Genomic DNA, 26749 nt, shown 5'->3' with positions numbered 1-26749 from the left:
TATCTTTGTAAATTCCTAGGACCTGAAACTTCCACCTCATCAAGATCCTCACTCCCGATTTTCGTGAAGGAACGGAGTATTCCTCTCTTCAAACAAGTGCACCCAGCTGGACGATGCACACTCGGTTGGTGATCTCATTGTCCTGTCTGCCTCCCCTCCCTCATCCATTGATGATCATGTCCTACATCCACAAACCCTCCAATTGTGTATAACTTTGTTTCTTTGTAGCTAGGTTCACCCTGCAGAGACACAAATGCATAGACACAGGGCCTGCTTTAGCAGTGTGACTGGTGTGACCGCACTGGGCGCTGACCTGTGGAGATGGGCGCCTACCTCAGGAGGGGTGCTGTATTTAGCAATATCTTATGATTACAGAGAGGAGTGGCACTTTTGCCCAGTGGTAGTGTAAGAATCCGAGGAGGCAGTCATGGGTGCCAAAAGTGATTGTCGAACCGGGCGTCACCAGCACTAAAGCCGACCCTACATACACATAACTAACAGACAAAAAACACAATTGCATTTCTTCCAGATTGAAGTTTAAAATGAGAGGTCAGTGATATGAAAAGGCCTACAGCCAAATACAGTACATTACACAGTGTTTTTTAAAAAGTGACACCGTACAAAACAAAAGGGCCAGGTTAATCAAACCAAAACATTTGAAGAGATTACCTGACCAAAGTTCCCGCCACGTATAATGCAACCTCACACGGCATTTCTTCTGGTAACAGAGGACCTTATGAACAATTTGAATACATCGTCTACAAAATAAACAAAAGACCAAATTTAATGATGGGACTTTTTTGGCATAGACTAAACAAATTTTTTCTACAATTTAACAGTCAAACATAAGGCAAAAATGCAAAACAATTTGGAGAAGTTACACTGTAGCATACATGCTAAACACAATCTCAATAAGCCCCAAATTTAGTCTGCACTGGCCCAGACTATATGATGGACTCCAAGCAATCACATTGTTTGGCAGGATGATACCATTTTGTGGAATGATTTAAAAGAAATATAATGCATCATCATTATCTGTAGTATACAAAATGTGATGGTTGGAATGCTTTAATTAATCTCAGTCACTGGTAATTACTCGGGCCGCATCACAAGCTATCGTTTTTTGCACACTGTGCCACCTCAGTTTAGACCCAGCCATATGCAAATCAGTCTTGACCCTGCTGCAATGGGATGGTGTGCACAATAACGATGGACTGGGATGCGACCCGAGTAATTACCAGTGGCCCAGATTAATTCAAGCATTCCATCCACTATTTTGCTTGTAAACTTTAGTGTGTCACCCTAAGTGGGACTGATAAGCCCAAACAAGGGCAAACCCGGGCCTGGGTCAAGCCTGCTTTACATACGGCTCAGTCCAATCTGAGGCGGCTTTGAATTGCTTCAGCAGCTTGCATGATTTAGTGGGAGGGTTTTCAGCCCGACTGGCTGAAAACCTGAATTCATTGTTGCATGGTCTATCTGGTTATTTCTAGTTAACGTGGAATCCTTTTGAGGAATACTGGAGCTGACTAATTGTATTTTATTTATTTATTTATTGAAGTTGTGTATAGTGCTGGCTGGACCCGAGGGTATCAGAGCGCTTCACAACAAATACAAATCTGCAACCAAGGAAGGAAAATGAGGACACAAAACAAGACCCAAAACAAGATCAGGAGCATAAGCAGGAACATAAAGTCAGTACAACAACATCTGTTAACCACGAATTAAAATCAATGACAGCTCTGGGAAGGAATGATAATTCTAGAAATCATATGACCCAAGTATTTCTTGAACAATAGATACATTGCCAGGCGCGAGGTAGCTCCAAAGTGGTGCCCATTTTGATCCGTATGAACTGCAGCGACATAGACAAATACAAAGCACAAGCCCAAGATCTTAAAGAGAAATTGAGACAGAGAAAGTACCCGGATAGGGTAATAAACTCAGCAATGAAGAGGGCACGAAACAACAACCGGGAGGCCCTCCTGGAAGATAGGACACAGAGAGATTTTGCACCTGGCACTTGTTACCCCAAAGGACTTTTTGATTTGTAATCTTTGGGCCCCATGTGATTGTGAATAAAAATCCTGTCAGGACTCTTTGTATTTTATATTTTGCATTTTTATTTAGTTAACAAAGCTTTATTGAATAAAATATGAATGTACAGAATTAAATACTACCCAGAAGGAGAAATCAAGCTATGAAATATAATTTTAACCAGAAAGGCAAAACAATACTGCAACTTAATACAAAGGAAGGAGTACATCATACACTTATTAAATGAAATCTTTCTGCACTTAGGACATCACATTTTTGGGTATTTTGTGTATTAAGAAAAGGAAAGAAGAAAACAGGAGAGGAGAGAAAAAAAAAATATATATATATTGGAGTTTTTAAGCGGAATCCAGGAGAGCTTTTATTGTACCTATTTTACACGGAAGATGCTTTTGACAAGTTCGCCTGGGTGTTTTCTATTTACAGATGTTATCAGATGTATTTGTTATACCAAATGTCGAAAGCTTTTGAAAAGCTGCAGTTTTTTTTACGGAGCATACGGGATGATTAATTGTATATCTTATAACCTGGATATTTATTTCCTAGGGCATGTTGTTTTTTATATATAGGCCTTCATGGACTTGGTTCTATGTATTGTTTTTAACATTGCTGATGTCTTTTATGGTTTATCTAACATAACTGAATAAAGACTGATTTGATTTGATATCCATCCAGAGGAAGACTAGCTAATAGAGAGATGCCTTCAGATTGGGTATATAGTGGGTCCAATTTCTAATATAATTAAGGGGTAATTAGGAAAGGAGTCTTAGCAATGTCTTCATATTGTTACTTTTTCAGTTTGGTGATAGTTGCAGGAAACTTGTAAACTCCTATTTGAGGTAATAGGAATTTTGAAAGCGTGCATACTGAGAGCATTATGGAAGCGTGCAAAGTAGACTATGCTCAGTGTTGTGGGAGATGTCTAGTGTCTCTCAAAAGTGAACACTCAGAAACCAGACAAGTTGTTCAACCCCCATTCATAAGCAGGGCAAATCCTCAGTTAGTTGGCTTAGTTGTCTGACCTCCTAATGAAATGGGCTTTTAAAACCCATAGCTGATGATCTAGCACCGAGCTCCAAAGGCTGATCATCGGTTGCCAAAGATCGTGCTCCCCTACTTGTTGATTTAGAATCTGTACATAATGCCACTTGTGAGCACAAAAGAAGGGAGATAAAGTAGCCACCAGAAGGGTCGTTACAGTGTATAACTAACTCTCTTCTGATGGATACATCCAGTGCTTAATTTGAACAAATTAAGTGCTGGGGATGGGGCCCTTCTTTGAAAGCCACTGGAGTCTTCACCAGACAGTCCTCCTGCCATCGCTGCCAATGACAGTCCCAACATAACACGTAACCACCGCACTCCTACAAGTATGGCAATTCACACTATTTCAGGCCACAGAAAGCTATAATAATGACATGATAGGTTAGTATTAATAATTATCAATGCGATTTGACTTGATAAACACGGTTGCTGTGCTCATCACAGACAGTGCCACTATGGGTGGACTGTCACAAGAGCCGGTGCTGACAATTAAGTGCTGGTGCCGAGCAACGGAAACCATTGGCTCAAATGAAGCACTGGATACATCTACCTTCAGATTCCTCACCGGTAGAACAGATTTTGCATAAACAACACACCCAGGAGAAGGGTTGATGGATAGTTAGACAAGGAAATACTACAAAACGAACCTGGTAAAGTGTCCATCCCTGCAAACCTCTGAATGCAGGCAGTAGTGCTTTGCAACGGTGTGCACAGAAGCAACATTGTACCCTTACAAATTTCTGCAATTGAGGCTCCTGTGGCAAGTGCAGAAGTGATGGATTTAGCCCTGATGGAATAGGCTATTATCCCTTCGTGAGGCTATTTCTTGGCAAAGGCATAGCAGATCTTGATGCAAAATATGCTCCAAAGGGAGAGTCCCCTCTTTTGAGCAGCTTACCTTTTATGGCACCACAGTACTCAATAATGCTTGTTACACATGTGCAGCGAGGCCCACGTAGCTGCCAGACAAATGTCCTGCAAGGGAACGCCACATCCCAAGGCAGTAGTGGCTGCCGTTGCCCTGGTAGAATGGGCACGCAGCCCCACATGAGGCTCCTTCTTAGCCAACGAGTAACATGCTTTGATGCACAGAACGACCCACCGAGAGATTGTTCGTTTGTGCACAGCCCGACCTTTTTTGGCGTCCACATAGCCAACAAAAAGTTGGTCATCCACCGGAACTGTTGTGTGCGCTTCAAACAGAACGAGAGCGCACGTTTTGGGTCCAGACGGTGGAGCCTCTCTTCCTCTTTTGAAGGATGCAGAGGCAGAAAGAAGGTGGGCAAAGTGATGGTCTGCCCGATGTGGAAGGGCGGGACAACCTTATGCAAGAAAGAAGGACGAGTTCTCAAAACCACCTTGTCCGGATGAACAGAGAGAAAAGGAGGTTTAGAAAAGAGAGCCTGGAACTCACTCACACTTCTGGCAGAGGTGATAGCTACCAGGAAAGCCGTAAGGGACATTTATGAAGGGGCTCAAAGGGAGCGCACATCAGATAGGTCAAAACAAGATTTAAGTCCCATTGAGGCATTATGAAAGAAACAGGAGGAAACGTGTTTATAATGCTCTTGAGGAAGCGATTAACAACTGTGGACTTAAAGAGAGAAAGCTGATCTGGAAGCCGTAGAAAGGCGGAGATGGCCGAAAGATAACCTTTGATAGGGCCCAGAGCAGAGCCCTGCTGGGCCAAAGTGAGAAGGAACCGAAGGACCTCAGAAAGAGGTGCAGAAAGGGGATCCACAGCCTTTTCTGTGCAGCATGCCACAAATTTGTTCCACCTACAGGTGTATACAGTTTTAGTGGAGGGACACCTGGCTGCCAGAATGACATCACAGACTTCGGGGGGAAGGTCGAAAGACCTCAACTGTATCTGCTCAATCTCCAAGCATGGAGGTGGAGGCTGGGCAGGTTTGGGTGGAGGACCATCCCCTGCTGCTGCGACAGAAGATCCTCCCGAAGAGGCAGTCGGATGGGGAGTTCGATTGCCATGCTGAGTAGCTCAGTATACCAATCTCTTCGTGCCCAATCCGGAGCCACAAGGATGACTTGGGCCCGGTCGCGCCAAATCTTCTTCAGCACTCTGGACAGAAGTAGGATAGGCGGAAAGGCGTACAACAGACTGCAGCTCCACTCGCGACAAAAAGCGTCGCCTAACGAGTGCAGCTTTGGATATTCCAACTCGCAGAACTGATGACATTGCGCGTTCTCTTCGGTGGCGAATAGATCTAACCAAGGCTCTCCCCACTGCAGAAAGAGACCTTGCACCACGTCCGAGTTGAGAGACCATTCATGATCCATCATACACCCACGGCTGAGTTTGTCCGCCCTGGCTTTCAGAGAACCTGCCAGGTGTAGAACCACCAAGTTAATGCCTTGATGTTTCAGCCATGTCCAGAGGCGCAGAGCCTCTTGACATAGGGTCCACGACCCCACCCGCCCTGTTTGTTGCAATACTACATGGCAGTGGTGTTGTCCGTGAACACCTACACTACACTTTCCCGGGCAGAGGGAAAGAATGCCTTCAGTGCAAGTCGGATTGCCCGAAGTTCCAAAAGATTGATAGGGAGCCGGGACTCCGCTGGAGGCCAGAGGCCTCTGATCTCCACCTCTCCCAAGTGGCCGCCCATCCCAGGAGGGACGCATCCGTCACCACTGTGTGCTCTGGTTAGGGAAGGGAGAGGGATCTGCCATTGACCCAATCGCGATTCGTGAGCCCCCACTGCAAATGTTGTGCAGTGCCCTCCAAGATCTGGACACGATTGGACAGGTTGCCCTGATGCTGTGCCCACTGGAACTTCAGGTCCCACTGCTGAGCCCACATATGCCATCTGGCATGTTGCACCAGCAGGATGCAGGAGGCCATCAGGCCCAGGAGCCAGAGGGTCATCATTTCTGAAACCCGGGATAGAGGCCGAAAGATCAGAATGACAGCCTGAATATCCCAGACTCGCTACTCGGGAGGATAAACCTGAAACTGCGTCGAATCCTGAACCGCTCCGATGAAGGGGAGCTTCTGAGAGGGACTTAGGTGCAACGCTACCATCCAGTCTCCAGGGTCGAGGGCAGCCAAGACCTGAGCCAGAGTCAACATCTTGAACTTCTCCTTCCGCCGGAAGCGATTAACGTTCCTAAGGTCCAAGATGGGGTGCAGGCCCCCTTTCTCCTTCTTGGGGACCAGAAAGTAGTTGGAATAACAACCACATCCTACTTCTCGCCCAAGGACACGCTTGATGGCCCCGTTGGCCAAGAGGGCCGTGACTTCTAGTTGGTGAAGCGCAAAGTGATCACCCGACATGCGGTGGAACTGAGGTGGCATGGCTGGGGGGGGTCAAACTCAAAGGGGAGGGTGTAGCCCCTTCGGATGACATCACTGAAGACATCTCAAATGATTCTTCAGCCATGTGCAGTGGAGGGTTGATGGCAGGCCCTGGCCATGCCCTACACATAAATCAACAACGGGCACCCAACTGCCTGCTGTGCACAGCCTTTGGCCATGCACAGCTGGGGGTTAGGTGCATAGCCTGCACCCAACACTCAGTGGACACGCAAGACCCCACTGTGCTCAGCTTTTGGGGATGTACGCAGGGCCTTGCCTGTACCCAACCCACGTCTGGCCCCTAATGCCCAACTCTTGTTTAGTTTTTTTATTACAAATTAATTTGCTTTTCAGGAACAGCAGTATTTCCATGGTACCTGCTGGACAAGCTTCACCATCAATGTATTGAGGCACCATGCAAGCTTCCCCAAGAAAACTTGCCCAGTGCTGCGGTAGCATGGAGATGAAGCTTGAGTAGCAGCTTACATCTGAGTATTACGGTACCCACGGCACAAAGAAAAACGCCATAGGTCCCCCCATGTGCCAGGAGGGGCGTCCCTGCTCTACCCTCTTATGCTGATTTTACAAACCGTTTGCAGGAGAGGGGGACAGAGACACTGATTCCAGTAATGGAATCAGCAACATGTTCTTCTGGTTTGCGGCCAGCAAATCAGATTGCTTAGACCCACAGTAGAAAAAGCTCCCCATGCCAATCGGAGGACATTATTATATTTTTCGTTTTAAAATTTGGTAATGCAGGATCCCATGGCGCTAACTGTCCAGATATATCTAACTTTTTAACAAGTTCAATCCCAAATAAAGCATCTCCCTAAACCCAAACTTCTCGAAAATAGCTGAACGGATTTACATCAATTCACAAAAAGCATGCTTGTGAGTAAAAGTTTACCTTTTTGCAAAATGTGGTGGTATTCAGTTCAACCATTGTTTCTGCATCAGACTGCAAAATTTGCCAATGGGAATTAATATGGGACATTAATCTTTTGAAGACCCTCCTCCCTTTTTTTGGCCCTTGCTTGCCAGATGGATATATGATGTTACAACGCATACTTTTACTCCGCATACCGTTACAATGCGGTATTTACAACGCATACCATTACAACGCATAGCGCTTTGGGGTGCTGGATAGTGGTAAGTATAATTTACTATTCTAACTCCAGTCCCCGTGGACCCTAGGGAAGGTGTTGGATAGTAAATTATACTTATTCCCTATCCTAGAGCGCCCCCCAGCGCAATGCGTTGTAATGGTATGCGGAGTAAAAGTCACGTTGTAATGGTAGTGCGGAGTAAAAGATGCGTTGTAACGGGTGTATACCTTGCCAGATCAGTGCAACACTTCCCGTAAAGGAACCGAGGAGGCTGAACTTTGTTTTTGGACAATTTCGTGCGACTTCGTGAAGCAGTACCAAAGTTACAGGCAAAACAAAAACAGGGAGCATGGGGACATAGAGAACTATACAAGTATGCTAAGCTGGATCTATAATGGAAAAATGTGTGACCAAGAAAGGAGGGACCAGGAGCACTGAAAGTCTGATGCAATTAGCAAAGCTACTAGAATGTCAGATTGGGAGTCAGTGGACCAAGCACAATACTGTGATTATCAGATCACACCTGCTGACTCTCAGAAAGTGGTTCAATTTGCAGATGGAGTAGCTACTCGGAACGTTTTTCCCAAAGGCAAGTCATAAGGACAAAAATATGTTCACTGCCAAGAAAGTAATGCCTGGTAGGATCTGGCAATAATACTCAAACCGGAGAAACCGTCTCTAGAAACCATCTGAAGTTGGGTACAAAAGAAATTCTTGAGTACAAGCACAGTTATAATAGATATCTCTGACTGAGGTGGGCCAGAAGCTGGAGTTTCAGGCCTTGTGCTTGGACTCACAAACCAGAATTTCTGTTATAGATTGAATTATTGTGTAACCCTTCTATCAGGCACATGAGAAGCATTTCACAGTACTGAATAGACCCTTCCCCGATCTGTGTTTCATCTACATCTAGTAAAACGAAAGAGAAATTTGAAAACAGGTTTAATGCCTGCATCAAAGATTAAACTAAAGAGAGAAGATCTGTGCCACACTGCACAGAATGTGACTTCTATTAGACATAAAAGGAGGACTACCAGTACTTTGTCCGCATTCACAGTGAAATCAGCTGAGCTAATGTGGAACATGCCTTAGGACATAAATCAGAGAGGCAAGTATGCTGCCATTGGTAGAGGCAAAATTTCCAATTTGATTAGTGCACAGACATTGGCACCATCAGCATTTATTTGAAGCTTTGTTCAACCTAGCCTCTAGTCATTCTGGATGTGAGGGGCAAAGCTTTCTATTATTCAACAAAAGCTTGTAACCATTTACTTACTTTACTATCAAGCAACTAGGTTGGTAAATGTAATGGAAAATGTTACAGAACTATTGGCTTTCTTAAGCAAGGCTAATGTAGCTAAGTACAGATATGGGCATATAGGTCAAAATATCTTTATTGTTGAAGTGAGCCATAGGATCAGGTTTTCAAAAGCATTTACCCTCCGCTTTGTGATAAATAACCTTCGCAAGAAGATCAGCTTTCTTTGCACTGGGTTTACCTTTAATTGCCCCATGAGACAAGATGCTGGGATGGGAGTATGCTGTTCATTGTGTACTGTGCAGTCATCTTCTATGCCCAACCGCGAGTAACTGGTATCCTGTTTCTAACATGTGTGCAAAGGCCTAGCCCTGCCTTTGACATGCGACAGGCCCTGGACCTATCCAGACCTTAAGGGACGAGTAGTGTGTAGTGTTGTCAACATACCGTGTTTTCTAGTGATCCTGTTGTGACCAGGCCTTCTTCATCTGCGTCAGGTAAGCGAGAGCCTACTAGCCTATGTCTATAAATGTCCACTGCTAATGCTGAACTGTGAGTCTTGGAGTAGAGATCCTGAGGGCATGGATGAATGTGAACCATGTTATATACTAATTAAGTGGCTCAGTGAACCAGAGTGACGGTATAAAGAGCAGAGGGGAACATTTTTAGCCCCACTTCTCAGGGAAATTTGGCCCTGTGCCTATATTGAAGGATTTCATGTTTTGCACTCTTTGGCTACTTTCGACATTTGTACTGCAGTTTTTGATTTCATTAAAGTTGCAATAGCCATTATAACACGATATGAGTCACAATAGATGAAGAGGACCGCTGTAACTTTTTAAAAAATAATTTTTATATTGTGAAATTTTGGGATTTGTGATATGGTCCATTGCATCAGATATCTGGTACTAGGGATCATATCCCTCTTCTTAAATTGTCTGAATGTTACGAATTGCTTGTTTTTATTGATTTTATTTATCCTGTTGTACAAATATGCCAAGAAAATTTTAGAATCTAATCTATGTGTGTCAAACTTTTTTGGTCGATGGAACCGAATAAAGTTATTTTGACTTGACTTGAATACTTAAGTGGCTCAGTGAACCAGAGTGACGGTGGCCAGTGGGTTCCATTTTTTAAACCCCTGACCTGTTCATATTCACAAGATGGAGGTGCAGTTGCTTTATCAGACAGAGCAAGTGGCATTTCACTGCTTCTTTTCTGGGCAAACATCTAGAGAAACATGTCAAGTGGTCTTTAGCCAGTTTTTTGGAGGAAAATGACATTCTCCATCCAACCCAGATGGGCTTTTGTGCTCAGCATAGCACAGAGACAGCACTCCTGGTGGTCACAGTGGAACTTAAAGCACAGTTAGATAATGGAGGATCGTCCGCTATCCTACTACTCAACCTGAGCGCGGTATTTGATACAGTTGATTACATCATCTTGAAAGATAGGCTAAGGGAAGTAGGAATTCAGGATAGAGCGCTAGATTGGCTTATCTCTCATGGAAAACAGATCCTACCAAGTTATGGAAAAGACCTGCTTCTCGGATAGTTTGCTATCTATATGTGGAGTGCCACAGAGACCATCACTCAGCCCTACGCTGTTTACCTTATACGTTAGACAGCTGGCTAACATAATGCAGCAGTTTGACATCTTACTGTCTCCGATGCAGACGATACCCAGCTGGTTGTTTCTCTGACAAATGGGCCTAATTCTGAAAACCAACAATTGGTACCCTGCCTGGAAAAAGTGACCAATTGGATGTCAAAATGTTGCTTAAAGCAAGAGCTGCAATCATTTGTTTATCAAATAGTGTAAGCCACAGCTCCTTGTCAACTTTAGATATGATTTACAATCAGAGTTCACCATTATGTCAAACACATGCCACTGCAATGCAATAAATATCCTATATAATTGAAAACCCAAACTACCCCGTAATGCCAATCTTCCATGTACCCTAAAACCCTTTATTACCTCTTAACGGTCCCATCCCTGAACCCTAAAAAGCCTTGCTACCCTTCCCTAAACCATAAATGCCCATGCTACCCCTTACAGCTACTCATCCCTTTTCCCTACAAACGAATACTACTCCTTAATGATATTATCCCTAAAACCCTTACTTCCCCTAACATTTACCCTTCCCTAAACCCCTATACTACCACTAAACACTACCCTTCCCTGAAGTACCCCTTAATGCTTTCCATTCCTAAACACTAAGAACTCCTTACTACTTAAAACTACCCTTCCCGAAAACTTAAACATTCTTATTACCCAATACTGCTACCCTTCCATGAACCCTACACACCCATTAGCACTACCATTTCCTGAACACTAAAAACCCCATACTATCCTTTAATTACACCTTCCTTAAACCCTAAAATCAGTACTGCCTCTTAATGCTATACATCCCTGAACTCTAAAACCTTACTACCCTTTAATGCTTTCCATCTGATAATCCTAAAAAAAAAAAACTTACCACCCGTTACAGCTACCCACCCCTGAACTCCAAAAAGATTTTTAAAAAACCAAATTACTACCCTTTTACACTACTCCTGTCCTGATCATGCAAACACCTTACTACAACTTAACATTCCCCTTTCCTGAACCCAAAATACCCTTTACTACCCCTTAACGATACACTTCCCTGTACTCAACAAACAATGTTACACTACCCTTCCCACAACCATACACAACCCTTACTGTTCCTTACTGCTATCTATTCATGAAAACCCTAACTACCCCGTAACACTATTCATCCTTGAACCCTGAAAAGCCCTTCTTACCCCATAAGCGGTATACATCCTTGTACCCCAAAACCTGTATTGCCCTTTAAGGATTCCCTTATCTATACCATAAAACACCCTTGCTACCACCTTACTGCTAGCCATCCCTAAAACCTATAAACCTCTTCCTACCACTAAACAATATTCTTGCCTGAACCTTAAAAACATTAATACTCTTTATCCCAAACTATCCCTGAACTCTAAAATACATTTACTTACCCTCTAAAGCTAATCCTTTGTAAACCCTAAAAACCCTGACTACCCTAAATGCCACTCATCCCATAATTCTAAAAATGGTTACCGCCCTTTAGAGTTACCTATCCCTCAACCCTAATGACCACTTACTACCCCTTACTGCTACTCGTTCCGGAACTCTACAAAACTTTTTCCCCCCTTATCAATATCCATCCCTGAACCTTAAAGACCCTTACTACTCTTTAATGCTTCTCTTCCATGAAACTAAAAATCCTTACTACCCCTGAATGCCATCATGCCCTAAGCTCTGAAAATCCCATACTACCCCTTAAAGCTACCCAACCTGAAATCCTTAAAATCCCTTACTTATTCTTAAGGCTACCCTTCTCTGAACGCTAAAAAAACACCAACTACCCATTAACGCTACTCTTCCACGAGTCTAAAAACCTCTTACTACCCATTACTGGTAGCCTTGAGTGAACCCGACGGATGCCTTACTATCCCTTAATACTACTCACCTATGAACCCTAAAACTAACTACTCCTCAATGCTACCTTCCTTGAACCCTAAAAATCCCCTAATGCTATGCATTTCTGAGCCCTAAACACCCTGTCCCTCAATGACCCCTACAAACCCATACTACCCCTTAATGTTACTCATCCCTGAACCCTAAAGATCCTTACAATCTTTTAACGCTACCCAACACATGAGCATTAAAATCCCTTGCTATCACTTAATGTGACCCTTCTCTGAAGCCTAAAAAACCATTGCGACCTATTAACACTACCCTTCCCTGACCCCACAAACTCATAATATTTTGACTCCCTGAACCCTACAAACCACGTATGATCCCTTAACGCTAGCCATCTTTGAACCATGAAAACCTTAACTACTTTACTACTGGTCTTAATACTCCTTAATGCTATTCTTCCTAGAACCCTAAAAACACCCTGCTATGCCTTAATGCTACCCTTCCCTGCACACTAAGAATCTTAGTAACCTTAACTTCAACTTCCCTGAACTCTAAAAACTCCTTACTACCCCTTAATGCTACCCTTCTGTGAACCCTAAAACTAAAAAGTGTTACTATCTCTCAATGCTACTCTTTCCTGGCCCCTTAAATAACCCTGAGCGCGACCCTCCCTGAACCCTAAAGGCCCCTAACTACCTCATAACTGTACCCATCACTTAATTATAAAAACCCCTTACTTTTCCTTAATGTTACCCTTCAATAAACCCCATGCTACTATTCAACGTTAACTTTCACTGAACCTTATAAACCCATGCTGCCCCTTAACACTACCCATCCGTTATGCCTAGAAAACCCTTAGTGCCCCTAATTATACCTTACATGAACCCTAAAAACTACACTGCCCCTTACCCATAATCTTCTCTGAACTTTAAAAGTCTTCACCACCCAATACTGCTCTTCCTGAACCCAAAGACCCTTTATTACCTCTTAATGCGACCCTTCCCTGAATCCTAAAACCTCATTATTGCCCCTTAACACCACCCATACCTAAACCATAAAACCCTTTACCACCCCTTAACGCCCCTTCCATGTACCTTAAAAACTTGCTGCTACTGCGTAACACCACACTCTCCTGAACCCTAATACCCCTTATAACCTCCTAAGTATATCCTTTCCTTAACCCTTACTACACCTTAATGTTACAGATCCCTAAACACTAAAATCCTTTAATGCTACTTTTTATTGAACCCTAAAATCCGTTTTCTACCCCTTAACGCTATCCTTCCCTGGAACCTAAAAACTTTTTACTAGTGCCTAATGTTATCCTTAAGTAAAGCCTAAAAGCCCCTTCTATCCTCTAACAATACACTTCCCTGAACTCTAAAAAGCTCTTACTATCCTTCAACACTACTCCTCCTAGAATCCTGAAAACCCCATAATATCCCTTAATCCAATCCTATCCAGAACCCTAAAAACTCCTTAACCAACCCCCCACCCCCACCCCAATGCTGACCCAGACACTCTGCCTCCTGAATGCAGGGGGTGCCTAATTGAGAAATACTGCAATCAAATTACTGATTCCCCCAAAACTCCCTCATGATCCCACTTGTGATCCCTACTATTTCTATTGCCACCTCCCTCCCCGCAGTCACCAAGGGGAGGGAGGATATTACCTGGTGATATCAGGATTTATTCATAGCCCTTGATAACATCAAGCAAAATTATTAGAAAAACGTTTTTAGAGCTTCTGTGGAAGCACTTTCAGGACTACATTCTGCTGCTTATTTACAGGGGAGCTGTGCTGCCTTGAAAATTAGAAACTAGGGTGCACATGCATCAATATAGGCAACTGCGATTCCTTAATGGTGATTATTAAGGAATCGCAATCAAGGAATCGCAATTGCCTATGCATGTAGGAATCGCAAAAGAAATTGTGATTCCTACACACTCCATATTTCCGACTCGCAAATTGCGAGTCGCAATTAAGGAATGGCTACCCATTCATTTCTCTTAGCCTAGAGGCCCACAGGAATGAATGGAAATTGCATGCGCAATTTCCGAGTACCCAATAGGTACTCACAAATTCCGCATGGAATTTCAAGGGTGCCAAAAGGACACCCTGTTGCATCCCTGAAATTTCCATTTTACTACACGTTGCGCACACACATGCCCCAAGGGCATGTGTGTGTGTAACATGAAACTTTGAAAAATGCACTTTAGTGCATTTTTCAAAGTGTCCGCAAACTACTTTCAACATCAAATTGACTGTAATTTGCAACTGTTTGCGAAATCGCAAATTATTTTTTTGTTAATGCGCCTTGCATTTAAGGAATTGCAATTTGCGATTCCGTAAATGCAATCGCAATTTAAGTGATGGCAAATTCATGTGGCCCTAGATCATTTAAACACATCTTCAGGACAGAGGCACTTTAGAGACATCATCTCTCGTGCAGTTGGGCTACTCTGCCGGTAGATCTCTGGCACAAACACAGTGTTCAGTGACCAGCAGCTGAAATGTTTGCTAGCCAATCTGAGCGTTTTAATAGAAAATATGCGAGCCCATTCTTGTCCCATGTTAAAACACGGAAGACAGAACCATAGTAGATTTGCAGGATAAAGACTGATATGCAAATTATCGTCATTTAGATTTAATGCATATTTTTATGCAATGCTGTCATCTTGAAGATGTCACAATGATTGGACAAATGTGGACCACCTTTGCACACCGCTGCAGGAGCGATTCAAAGCTCATCCACATCTACCATATACAAAGGTTTCAACAGATGACCGCTTGTTGATTGACATTGAAAAATGAGAAAGGTTTGCTCGCTTAAACCTGTGCTGCAACTTGCATTAGCAGCAATCTTCTCGCAATTTCCAAAGAAATGTAGCATTAATCAATTACTCAGCAGAGCTTTCTACAAGGTTTGTCTGGTTATAGTAATTATCTCTCAAATGTTAGATGCAAGACTATACACGCGTTTCATTCTACAGACTTTGCAACTTTCTTGTTAAAGTGGAGCTTGGCCTTGATTTTCTCATACACTCGGTGTGCACTGATTCGGTTCATACATCATCTCTGACATTTTCTAATTTAAGCAGTAGAAACAGCGTTATGTGTTAGTGGTAGACTTTTAAAGTTTTGGGGAAAAGATGATAAATTGTAGCAATAGACACAATTTCTAAACCCAATTTAGCTCAACTCTAACTTGCAGGCTAGTAATGGGACTTCGGGAGCCTTTTTGAATATTTCTAGAAATCTTTGTAAGTTAGATAAACATTTCACAAGATTCAGAAGAGCTTATTTTCACCAAACTTTTAAACACGTTATGTCCATTATATAGTCACATCAGGGAATAACATTATCAGCCTACTTGGAGAGTTGATTAGTCACAAGCGAATCTATAAAAGATACCGCCTATTTACAGGAGAACATATTCTTCAGCAAATAATCATTTGTAGATCTGTGTACTTGCTTTAAAAGGCCTGGGGGTGTGTAGTCAGGGAGGTGGATGCTGGGGCTTGGTACTTCACCCAGATAGATATTTGATTAAAGTGTGTCCTACTTGTCAATCTGCCTCTGCACACGCCTCACATTGCCGCTAGTTAAGTTAAAGTCTCAGTGATGGCCATGTTAGTAAAACTGTTGCATGCTCACCTCAAATTTTGAAGAATGAACTGCTACTCACCCAGCATCGCTAATTATTGCATTTTTACATAGAATAGAAGCTCCTTTTCATTACTGTCTGGTCTTCACTAATAGAAGCTCTTTTTCATTACTATCTGGTCTTTCGGAGCTTTTCACTAGACTATTTTTGATGCCTGCTATTCACTAATAGAAGCTCCTTTTCATTACTGTCTGGTCTTCACTAATAGAAGCTCCTTTCATTACTCTCTTTCTAAACTTTTCACTAGATTATTTTTTAAGCCTGCTATTCACTAATAGAAGCTCCTTTTCATTACTATCTGGTCTTCACTAATAAAAGCTCCTTTTCATTACGATCTGGTCTTCACTAATAGAAGCTCCTTTTCATTACTATCTGGTCTTCACTAACAGAAGCTCCTTTACATTATTATCAGGTCTTCACTAATTGTAAGCTCCTTTTCATTACTATCTGGTCTTCACTAATAAAAGCTCCTTTTCATTACTAACTGGTCTTCACTAACAGAAGCTCCTTTTCATTACTATCTGGTCTTCACTAATCGTAAGCTCCTTTTCATTACTATCTGGTCTTCACTAACAAAAGCTCCTTTTCATTACTGTCTTTCTAAACTTTTAACTAGATTAGTTTTGAAGCCTGCTAGTCACTAATAGAAGCTCCTTTTCATTACTATCTGGTCTTCACTAATAGAAGCTCCTTTTCATTATTATCTGGACTTTCTGAGCTTTTCACTAGACTATTTTTAAAACCTACTGTTTACTAATAGTAAGCTCCTTTTCATCACTATCTGGCCTTCAGTAATAGAAGCTCCTTTTGATTACTATCTGGCTTTTCTAAGCTATTCGCTACACTATTTGGCGATGATGGGATACAGAACTGCTTTATTGTTTATCTGTGTATCAGCTGGACCCACTCTGTTGCCCAAAAAACCTTCCTATGGTAAACCGTGAACAAGGTTTAAGCAGCAGAAGGGAAACTGAGTGACAGACCTACAATCCAGAATGTGCCCAGAAGTAGTACAAGTCTTTCAGGTTTCTTGACCTTGCACTATTTTGAGAAAAACGTAACTTATGCAAAAATACAGATTACCTGGAAATCTCATTCCTTAGGAAATGCATTTGATATTTGCAAAGGGAACGAGCACAAATGTAAACTACCCTGATGTCGGGATCGTGCAAACAAAACTGGAGGCCCTACCCAGGAAAACAAAAAATCATTCATTTTCTAAGTAAATCATTCACAACCATGGTAGAGTAGGGAGTCTGATCAATTCGAATATCTCTGTGTGTACTAATTAAGAGTCTATATTCCAAACTTTTATATATTGTAGGACACAAGACACCAAAGAGATGAACCATGTTTTGAACCCATCGGAGGGGTGGTAACCGAATACAATTATTAGCACTGCACTCTATATTGGATGTGTCAGCTGTCAGAGTATGTAGAGTTCAGAACTTTAGCAGAATAAGGTAGGCCAGCCGAGGCGTGATAAAAGTACATGGTTACATGTTAAAAGCCACAATGGTTGTCTTAGGATGTGACAGAAGCAGAGTAAAAAAAACAAAAAATAAAAAGGGAACTCAGTCTCGATGAGTCCCTGTCTCCCACAACAAAGAGACTGATATCTTCACGACCACCTCCTCACTGTCTCTTTCATTACCTCAATGGCACAAGATGGCCCGAAAGGGAAAGTGGGCAGAATGAAAAAGTAACTTACCAGCGGTGACGATCTCTTTCGGTGGATACTCAATCTACCTGCACATTCTCCACCTGTAGAACAATCCCCAGGCATCAAGACTGTATACGGAAAACGTCAAAGCAACAGTGTTGCAGCAGGACTCAGTAGGTGCCAGAAGTGACGTCCTGCGAAACCACCGAGGTGATAGAGCGCCCGCTTCGGCGTCAGTTTACCTGCATTTTTTCCAATCCATCGAGGCGAGAGGGAGATTGAAATCATGAGAAATGCCACCACCAACATATTAGCAATATGGAATCTTTTTTACTTCGCCTATAAGCCACCCATCAAACGGAGGAGGGCAGGCTAGTGAGGAATCTGCAGGTAGACAGAGTATCCACCAGAAAGATAGTTACTGCAGGTAAGTAACTTTTACTTCTGATGGTTAATTATACCCGCTGATTTGCCACCTATAGAGAAACTTTCAGAAATACCATGGCCAGGAGGAGGGTTGAGGGATGATTTAACCAGGAAATCCTGCAGGACGGATCTAGCGAAGTGTCCATCCCTATGCACCTCCACATCAAGGCAATAATGTTTTGCAAAGGTGTGAAAGGAAGCTCTCAGGGTCGGAGTCAGTGCTTGGTGGAATGGGTACTGATCCCTTCAGCTGACTTCTTCTTAGCTAAGGCCTACCAGGTCTCAATGCAGAGGATGATACCGGGGAATACGGTCCTTTTTTGAACCACCTTCTCCTTCTTGGCTCCACAATAGCCCCATAGAGCCTGTTGTCCAACCGGCATTCCTTGGTGCAATCCAGGTAGTAATGAACGGTACACTTAGGGTCCAACTGATGCAACTCAAAAAACAGGATTTTTTTTATCCCTATCACTGTGAGGGTATCCAGACGTAGACGTGGAGGTGGGGGGTAGGGGTGGGGAGGGGGTGATGGTGTAGATGCTGCTGAGGGTCATTAGCCGAATAACCAGGTTCCACCTACTTCATATGATCAAGGGGAGGTTATAAGGTCGGAAAGGATTAGGCAAGTTAGAAGGGAATGATCACTTTAGGCACTTTAGGAAGGAAAGCAGCCCTGGTTCGCAACACCAACTTGTCTGGGAAGAAGATAGTGAACGAGGGCCAACAGATAAGGCCCTGCAACCCACTGACCCTTCTATCAGACGTGAATCAAAAACACAATTCAAGGGTCAACGAGCGAAGGGGACAACTGTGCAGGTGCTCAAACGGAGTCCCCATTAAAAACATGAAAACCAAAATTGAAGTCCCTTTGAGGAACCACAAGGCGGGTAGGCGAAAAAACATTAGTGAAAGCCTTAAGGAAACGCATGACAACTGGGGACTTAAACAGAGATTGCTGATCCACAGACAAAGGAAGGCATACAAGGCAGATAATAACCCTTCGCAGTGCCAATGACCCAACCCTTATGAGTCAAGAAAAGTGCAAAATGCAGCATTTAGGATAATTTGATCTGCTGGGATTCATACCATTGTCTGCCCACCATGCAAAAAAAATATTTCATCACTTTGTATAAGCCGCTTGCGATGCAGGAGATCACAATGGAGTCGGACAGAACTCCCCAGTACTGGAGCCACTGCCTGCGAGGGCCCTCATTTTTTTTTTTTTTTTTTTTTAAGACGTTTATTAATGTTCAAAGGTACAGTACATATAGCAAAGCCTACAACCCTGCGGGCCGGCTGCAAATGAACGGTGAATCGTGAGGGTGTGGGCCATCATAAAAGGGCATGTCATTGCGTCCCTTGTGTCCCCGGTGTGCTAGGACATGGATAAGATAGTCACATTTTCGTAAGTCTAGAAAGGAAAAGTCCATAAATGACGCCTTGTTTTTCTTTTTTTTTTCTAGAACTGAGCCATGAAATCGGCAAACTAAACAAAACAGTTCGTATCGGTATGTCCCAATGTTCCTATTGCGACTTCCCCACTCGAAGTCCGTCCCACTTGCACGGTGTTAGTAGGAGCCACCTCTGATCGGTGTGTTGTTTGCCGACGCTGTTACAATGCAACTGGAGGTCTGAGGTGTGTGTGCGCAAGTGTGCCTGAACTTAGAGTGGGACAGCCCCTGTGGGCCATGGTGTGTCATCGGCCGCCGGCCTTGCTAGTGGAGCATGTGGCAATCAGGTGGAGGAGCCTCGCTGTCGGTGTGGCTATCGGTGTCTACGCCTGCAGTCGCCGTCTGTAGTGCCGCCAGCGGCTCCTACCCACTTCGACACGGGGGGTCAGAGAGGCCACCGTCTGTGAGCAGGGGTCCGATACTGCAAACATGCAAACATATATGTGAAAGTGGGTGGGGGGGGGGGTGGGGGGGTGGAGTGTGCTTGCGGGGGCGATGTCAGCAACTCTGTGCTTGGGGCGCGCTGCTGGGCAATGGCCACTGATGGGCGCCCGTGTGGGCGTTGGGTCGTGTCCGAGGTCTACGCGCTGGCTGATTCTTGTCTGTGTCAGGGGGGGGGGGGGGGGGGGGCGCCGCTTGCGGTGGTTCCTGCGATACAGCATTAGCCTCTGTGACCCACCTCCGGTGTCACTCATTCTACGTGAGCCCTCTGACAGTGCCCTCCCCCTGCATGGACCCCAGGATGCCATCCCAGAGCTGTGCTATCGGGAACTGCCGCAGGCCCGCTATTTCTTCCCGGTGGAGCGCCGTGCCTTCCGCCCTGGCCCAGTTTGTAAAGGATGTGAACCAGTGTTTTGGGGTAGGTGGTTCCCGCCGTTTCCAGTGTCGCGTAAGCAGCCGTTTGGCCGTGATGAGGCCCAAATCCCAGAATCGTGCCTGTGTTTTGTTCAGCTTGGTTCTTTTATAGAGTCCGAGAATGCACGCCTCCCACGTGTCCGGCAGGCCCGGGCCCGTGCTGTGATTCAGGAGTGAGGTCACCTCCCCCCAGTACGTGGTCAGGGTTGGGCAGTGCCAAAGCATGTGCAGGATATCTGCGCCCAACAGGTCACATCTGGGACAAACGGCAGTGTCGATCGCGAAGTATCTGTTTATTCTATCTGGCGTTAGGTATGCCTGGTGCAATATATACAGTTGGATGATGCGGAAGCGGGAATTGCGGGGGATGTTTACGGGGCTAGCTAGTACCAGGTTCCACTCCTTATCTGTCCAATCCCTCCCACGGTGCGCCGCCCACTTAGCCCTAATCTGCTGTGTGGGTTTTTGCGTGTGGATGAGAAGCGCCTGCGCTAACCAATGCGTGATGTGCGAGCCTCTGCCCATTACATGTAGATATTGGACCAGGTGGTGCATCGGCGGCTCATCCTGGATGTCACCCCAGGAGTCAGCGTATGCCCGCAGTACCGACGCATGGAGTAGGAACTGCCCGGCCGGGAGTCCCGTGGTGTCAGATAACTCCGCGAATGAGAGCAGGGCCCCGTCAACATACAGGTCACCCATGGTCTCTACTCCAGCTGTGACCCAGTGGTCCAGATTGCGCGGCGTAACCATCCCGCTCCTCCTGGGGGTGCCCAGCAGGGGGAGGGCAGGAGCATACGGTCTGGTAGTTTGCGTCAGCTTCAGGCTGCGGAGAAAACATTTGCGGGCCACGGCCACATGCAAGGGCAGGGGACGGGGTCCCTTGGTCAATGGGTGAAACAGGGCGCAGGTCTGGGGATGCGTCCATTGGTAGTCCGCAGTGGCCGTATCGTCCAAATGTGCATCGCTGAGCCAGTACGTCACCCATTGGAGCTGTGCGGCCAAGTAATACAGCTCCATGTTGGGGACAGCCAATCCTCCCTCCGCGGTCGGGGAGTACAGTTTAGCTAGCGCCACTCGAGGTCGCCCCGAGTTCCAGATCAAGCCACGAAGCATTGATTCCAGATCGCGGAATATCCGCGTGGGGACATACGTGGGGATATTCGCGAAGTGATATAGCAGCCTAGGGAGCGCTCTCATTTTAGTAAGAGCTATGCGGCTGGGCACGTTCAGCGGAAGGGTGTTCCAAAAGGACATCTGAGCTCGCAGAGAAGAAATGGCGCGCACCAGGTTGCCCTCCAGTAAGTCCTGTGGGTCTCTATAGATGTGTAGTCCTAGGTATTTAAACGTGGTCGGGTACCAAGCGAGCCTGGCCCCTCCAAGATGCACATCGCATTCCTCCTGGTCACGGCTGAACGAGTATGCCCCGGACTTGGCCCAATTGACCCTGAGGCCCGAGACCTCTGCGAAGGTCTGGAAGACGTCCGATAGCTCGGCTGGCACCGCGGTGAGGTCAAGCACATAAAGCAGCAGGTCGTCTGCGTAGAGTGAGACTATGTGCGTTCCGTCAGCCAATGGGATCCCCCATTCCGCTCCTCTGTCCCGTAGCAGAGCCGCTAGTGGTTCAATGGCTAAGGAGAAGAGGAGGGGCGACAGGGGGCAGCCTTGCCTGGTGCCTCTACGCACCCCGATCTTCTCCGACAGCAGCCCTCCCGTCCTCACTCGGACACTGGGTCTCTGGTAGAGCAGTCCGACCATGTCAGCGAATGCATCTCCCACCTCGAATCTGTCCAGCACGGCTCCCAGGTATGGCCATTCTACCGAGTCGAAGGCCTTCTCCAGGTCCAGGACCAGGCACCCCGATATAGGCCAATGCGTCAGAGCCGCTTCCTGAATCCGGAAGAGGCGGCGTAGATTACGAGACGTGCTCCGCGCCGGCATGAAGCCGTTTTGATCTGCGTGTACCAGAGTTGGTGCCTCCAGGGCCAAGCGGCGGGCCAGGAGGGAGGTGAAAATTTTATAATCAGTATTTAGCATGGCCAACGGCCTATAGGACCCCATGAGTGCGCCATCTCTGCTCGGCTTCAGCAGCGAGACCAGGTTTGCCTCGTTAAGCGAGTCTGGGAGTGCTGATTCTTCCATTGCAGTATTGTACAATTTGAGCAACTCCGGAACCAGCGTGTCTGAACACGCCTTAAAAAATTCGGCGGGCAGTCCATCCGGGCCAGGTGATTTGCCGTTGGACAGTGCGAAAATGGCCTCGCGTATTTCTTCCGCGGAGAATGGCGCCCCCAGGGCGTCTTGCTGCGAGCCTATAAGGGAGGGCAGCGGGATGTCCGCCAGGTATTCTGCTATGTAGGCCGCAGTTACTCTCAGTTGCGATTTGTATAGGGCCCGATAGTGTCCCACAAACGCTTGGTGTATCCTGTTTTGGGTGTACACTAGTTCTCCCTCAGTCGTGCGGATGACGGAGACCGGCTCCGTGCGTTCCTCCTGCCTGACTAACCAGGCCAGTAGCCTACCGGGCTTGTCACCGTGCTGGTGCACTCGCGCCGAATGGGCCGCAAAGTTGACGTGCCGCAGCCGTTCCAGTAGCGTTTCGTGCTCCGCCCGGGCCGCCTGCAGCCGGTCACCTGCACCCCCCACCGCCTCCTGCTCCCCGCCGAGTAGGTCCGCTTCCACCCTGCGCAAGTCCTCCTCTAGCTTCCGCCGTATGCTCCCCTGAGTGCTCAAGCAATGTCCCCGTACCACCACCTTGAATGCGTCCCACTCTACTCTCGGGGAGGATGCTGTGTCTGAATTGTCTTCGAAGTATTGCGCTACGCTGGCCTGCAGGGAATCTCTAAAGGGGCCATCTAGCAGTAATTCAGGTTGCAATCGCCACGTGGGGATTGGTGGGCGCGGGCGTTCCCAGGCCATGTGCAGTGTATGGGGGTTGTGGTCTGAATGTGTCCTACCCAGGTATTGAGAGTCAGTGATATGGGGCAACATGTCCGCTGACACCATGTATCTGTCGAGGCGAACATGTAATGCATGTGCTCCCGAGAAGTATGAGTACACCCTAGTGTTCGGATTGTGCGCACGCCATGCATCTTTCAGACCCCACTGCGTCGCCCACTGTGTGAGTGTCCTCGTGGCCCCCAGGGATGTCGCCTCTGGCCTCGGCGGGACCGAACGGTCCAGCACTGGGTCCAGTACCGCGTTATAGTCGCCTCCCAGGATCCATGGGACGCCGTGCCAGGGCGCTAATTTCTCTGAGATACGCGCCAGGAAGGTGCCCTGATCCGTGTTTGGAGCGTAAATGGACGCCAGGACCACTGGTTGCCCGTCTATGCGACCCTTCACCAGGACATACCTCCCCTCCGCATCTATGTGAACGTCCGACATCACGAAGGGGGTTCCCGGCTTTACCCACAGCAGTGCCCCGCGGGCGTACGAGGAGTATTCAGTGGCATACAGTTGTCCCCTCCATCTCCGCCTCAGCGCAGTCACCTCCGCCCCATTCAGGTGTGTTTCCTGCAATAGCGCGACCTGCACGTTCTGCCTCTTCAAGTAGGAGTAGATTTGGTACCTGCGCGCGGGTGTGTGCATACCTCTAATGTTCCATGTGCATATTTTTATGGCAGACATTTCAGCAATACACATTCCCCCCTGACCTTCCCAATAGTAGCGGCACCACCAAAGGCCCCAGCAGCGGCTCTCCCAGCTCTTCCGTTCCCACCCCCCACAGTACACTCAGCAAAGTTTGGGAAAACATAAGGACAGGGAAAAAAAACAGTAAAGAACAACAACCAACAGCGGGCTATCCCCACTAAAATACCAAAAGGGCAGTGGCGGAACGGGCCACCGTCCATACTCTCAGGAGAGAGGAACATTCTTACTTCGTTTAAGGGTCAGTGTGTGCTAAGCACAAGTTCGGCAGGATAGATATATAGTCAGTTTAGGGGAAGCAGGCCGCTTCCCTGAGCCATTCAATACAGGACGTTAGAGGCCGCCCACTGCTGTCCAATGCTCCAAGTTGCCCATCCTGTGTGCGGCCAGGCGCAGATGCGTGCTAAAAGACCACCCCCTCAGTGCCCTCCCAGCTTACCACCAGCGCCATAAGGGCATTACTCACTGTTCCAGGTGTCCACAGTTCGGTCAGCTGGCAGGGGGGGAGGGGGGGGGGGGGAGGTGTCTCCAGCAGTGGCGGGCGCCAATTGCGCATCATCGTCCAGGCGACCACTGCCAGCCCTTCCCTTGTCGCGGCAAGGCAAGTGCAGACATCCCCCGTAGGATCAGTGGATCAGGTCTGAGGTTTGCGGCGTGACAATGGGCAGTTCCACCGAGATCTGCGAGTTCGGGATCCCGTATATGGCCTCGTCGTCGTCGCTGTTTCGGACTAGGAGAATGCAGAACGCCAAGAGACCTAGAAGTCACAAGACTCTAAGGACTGGAACGCTCACGCCTAGCTGGAAAGATGGAATCATCTCCTGGTTGTCTATGATCTCCTGTAGAGGAGGAAAGGTGTGAAGAAGGGTGGTGTTCTGCACAAACCCCCATAAAGTTGATTCGTTGGGAGGGCCACAGGTGGGATTTAAACATATTGATCGAAAAGCCCATGTCGAACAGCAGAGACACCACTGGTTGCATCTCCGGTGATCTCGCTTTGAACAGCCAGTCATCGAGGTATGGGAAAATCGGTATGCCCAACTGTCTGTATTGAGATACAACCACTGCCGCCACCTTCAACCAAAGGTAATTACTGCACATTGGTAGTGCATAGAACACACCACAAATCTCAAGTACTTCCAGTGGGACAGCAGGATAGGAATGGGAATGTGAATGTACACATCATGCAGGTCCAGTGACACCATCCAGTCTCAAAGCTTCAACGCCCTTCCTGGGCACCAGGAAGTAGCGTGCAGAACAACCATGGCATATTTCCTTGTCTGACACTCACTCCACCGCTCCTTTCAGAAAGAGAGCCGTTACTTCCCGCTGTAAAATTGCCAAATGATCAGAAGGTGGGGGAATGATGGCATTGGGGGATGCTGGCATAACTTGAAGGAAGGGAAGGGTGTAACCTTTTTCTATGATCTCAGGGACCCACTGGTCAGAAGTAAAGATGTTCTAGGCCAGAGCAAAATGGACAACCGCCCTCCCAATGGTTCTGTATGAGATCGAAGAAAAAAACTTTGCATGCTTCCCTGGGGGTGATTTGGAGGAGCAAAAGGAGGAGGGTTGTCGGATGGATCCACGGCCCATCATCTGGTGTGGCCTCTGTATTGGCAAATGAGGTGGGTAGGGTGTTGCTGGAGCAGCCGATATTACCTGGGACAGAAGGAAGAACCTCGCGCAAAGCCACAAAAGCGACAAAAGGACTGAAGTCCTTGGATAGTGGTGGAAGTTTGAGGACTAGTGATCATGCCATGGCTCTCAAAGTTTTTAACTTCTCAAGAGCAGAATCCGCTTTGCCACCGAAGAGGTGTACCCTATCATAGGAAAGGTCCATAATGTTTGATTGGACGTCTGATGACAAGTTGGACATTCGGAGCCAAACATGATGAAGAATGGAGTTGGAGGCCCCCACGGCGCAGGTGACGAAGTCCTGACTTGATAATATGCCAAGAAGCAATCTGACCTTCTGCGTTAACCTCCGGAAAATAGTCTTTATGTCGGAAGGGATATGTGGCAGCATTATTTGGGCCATGTCCCACAATGCATAGGTATAACAGGAGAAAATACAGTTGGTGTTTAACTGTTTTAGGGTCATACTCTCTGCCAGGAAAGCCTTCTTGCCCCAAGCCTCCGGGTGTTTATACTCCCTGTCTGAGGGTAAAGAAGGGAAGGCGCCACCCCTTTGCGTGCCTGAACATGAAGCTTGGATAACCAGAGTCTCCAGTGAAGGGTTTGTGGAGAGAAATGGTTTGTCACCCAGCGCTCAATGGTAGAGGTGGGCCAAAAGTCTCTCTACCGGTGGTGTAGAAAATGGTTTCTCCCAAGCCACAAGGTCAGGTGCCAGTAAGGCCTCATTGAAGGACAGCAGAGATTTGGAAGTGGCTGATAAAGTCGAGAGGATCTCAGTAAAATATTGGCCTTATTCTCTGCTGATCGCAGCTGTTAATCCGAGGCTTCCGCAGCTTTCAGCATTATCCTGTGCAGAGGCACCACCTATGGCGTTGATGGTCCAGCGGGAAATTCCAACCTGTGAACTATCCAGGCAACTTGCCGATGGCAGGCTCTGATATTCTTGGAGGGAGTACTGGTATGGCTCACCACAGGGCATAAACTCAACAGGGTCTGTGCCAAAGATTTTGTGGAGGTGCATCTGTAAACTTCCTTTACCAGCAATCTTTGTGCCTCCCTGCAGGAATGGAAAGGTGGATCAATGTAGGTCTGCGCTGCCAGTGAAGCTATATCTGGATTTGTATGTGCAGGTGGCAGCGGTTGTGGTACAGGTGGAGAGGGCAGC

At 46.5% G+C, this 26749-nt stretch overlaps 1 protein-coding gene across 2 annotated transcripts in view; it reads right to left on the bottom strand.

Annotated features, from left to right (window-relative positions):
- The window catches only part of ARMH3 (armadillo like helical domain containing 3), a 624464-nt gene that overhangs the window by 154466 nt on the left and 443249 nt on the right, over positions 1-26749 (bottom strand). For both annotated transcript variants that reach the window (XM_086922652.1, XM_086922653.1), the window contains one exon: positions 670-758. In XM_086922652.1, coding sequence (XP_086778778.1) covers positions 670-758 — 89 coding nt within the window. The remainder of the gene's footprint in view (positions 1-669; positions 759-26749) is intronic.

This window comes from Lissotriton vulgaris, chromosome 5 (genome assembly GCF_964263255.1).
Source record: "Lissotriton vulgaris chromosome 5, aLisVul1.2, whole genome shotgun sequence".
Taxonomy (NCBI): domain Eukaryota; kingdom Metazoa; phylum Chordata; class Amphibia; order Caudata; family Salamandridae; genus Lissotriton; species Lissotriton vulgaris.
This window is presented reverse-complemented; position numbering and strand designations above follow the sequence as displayed.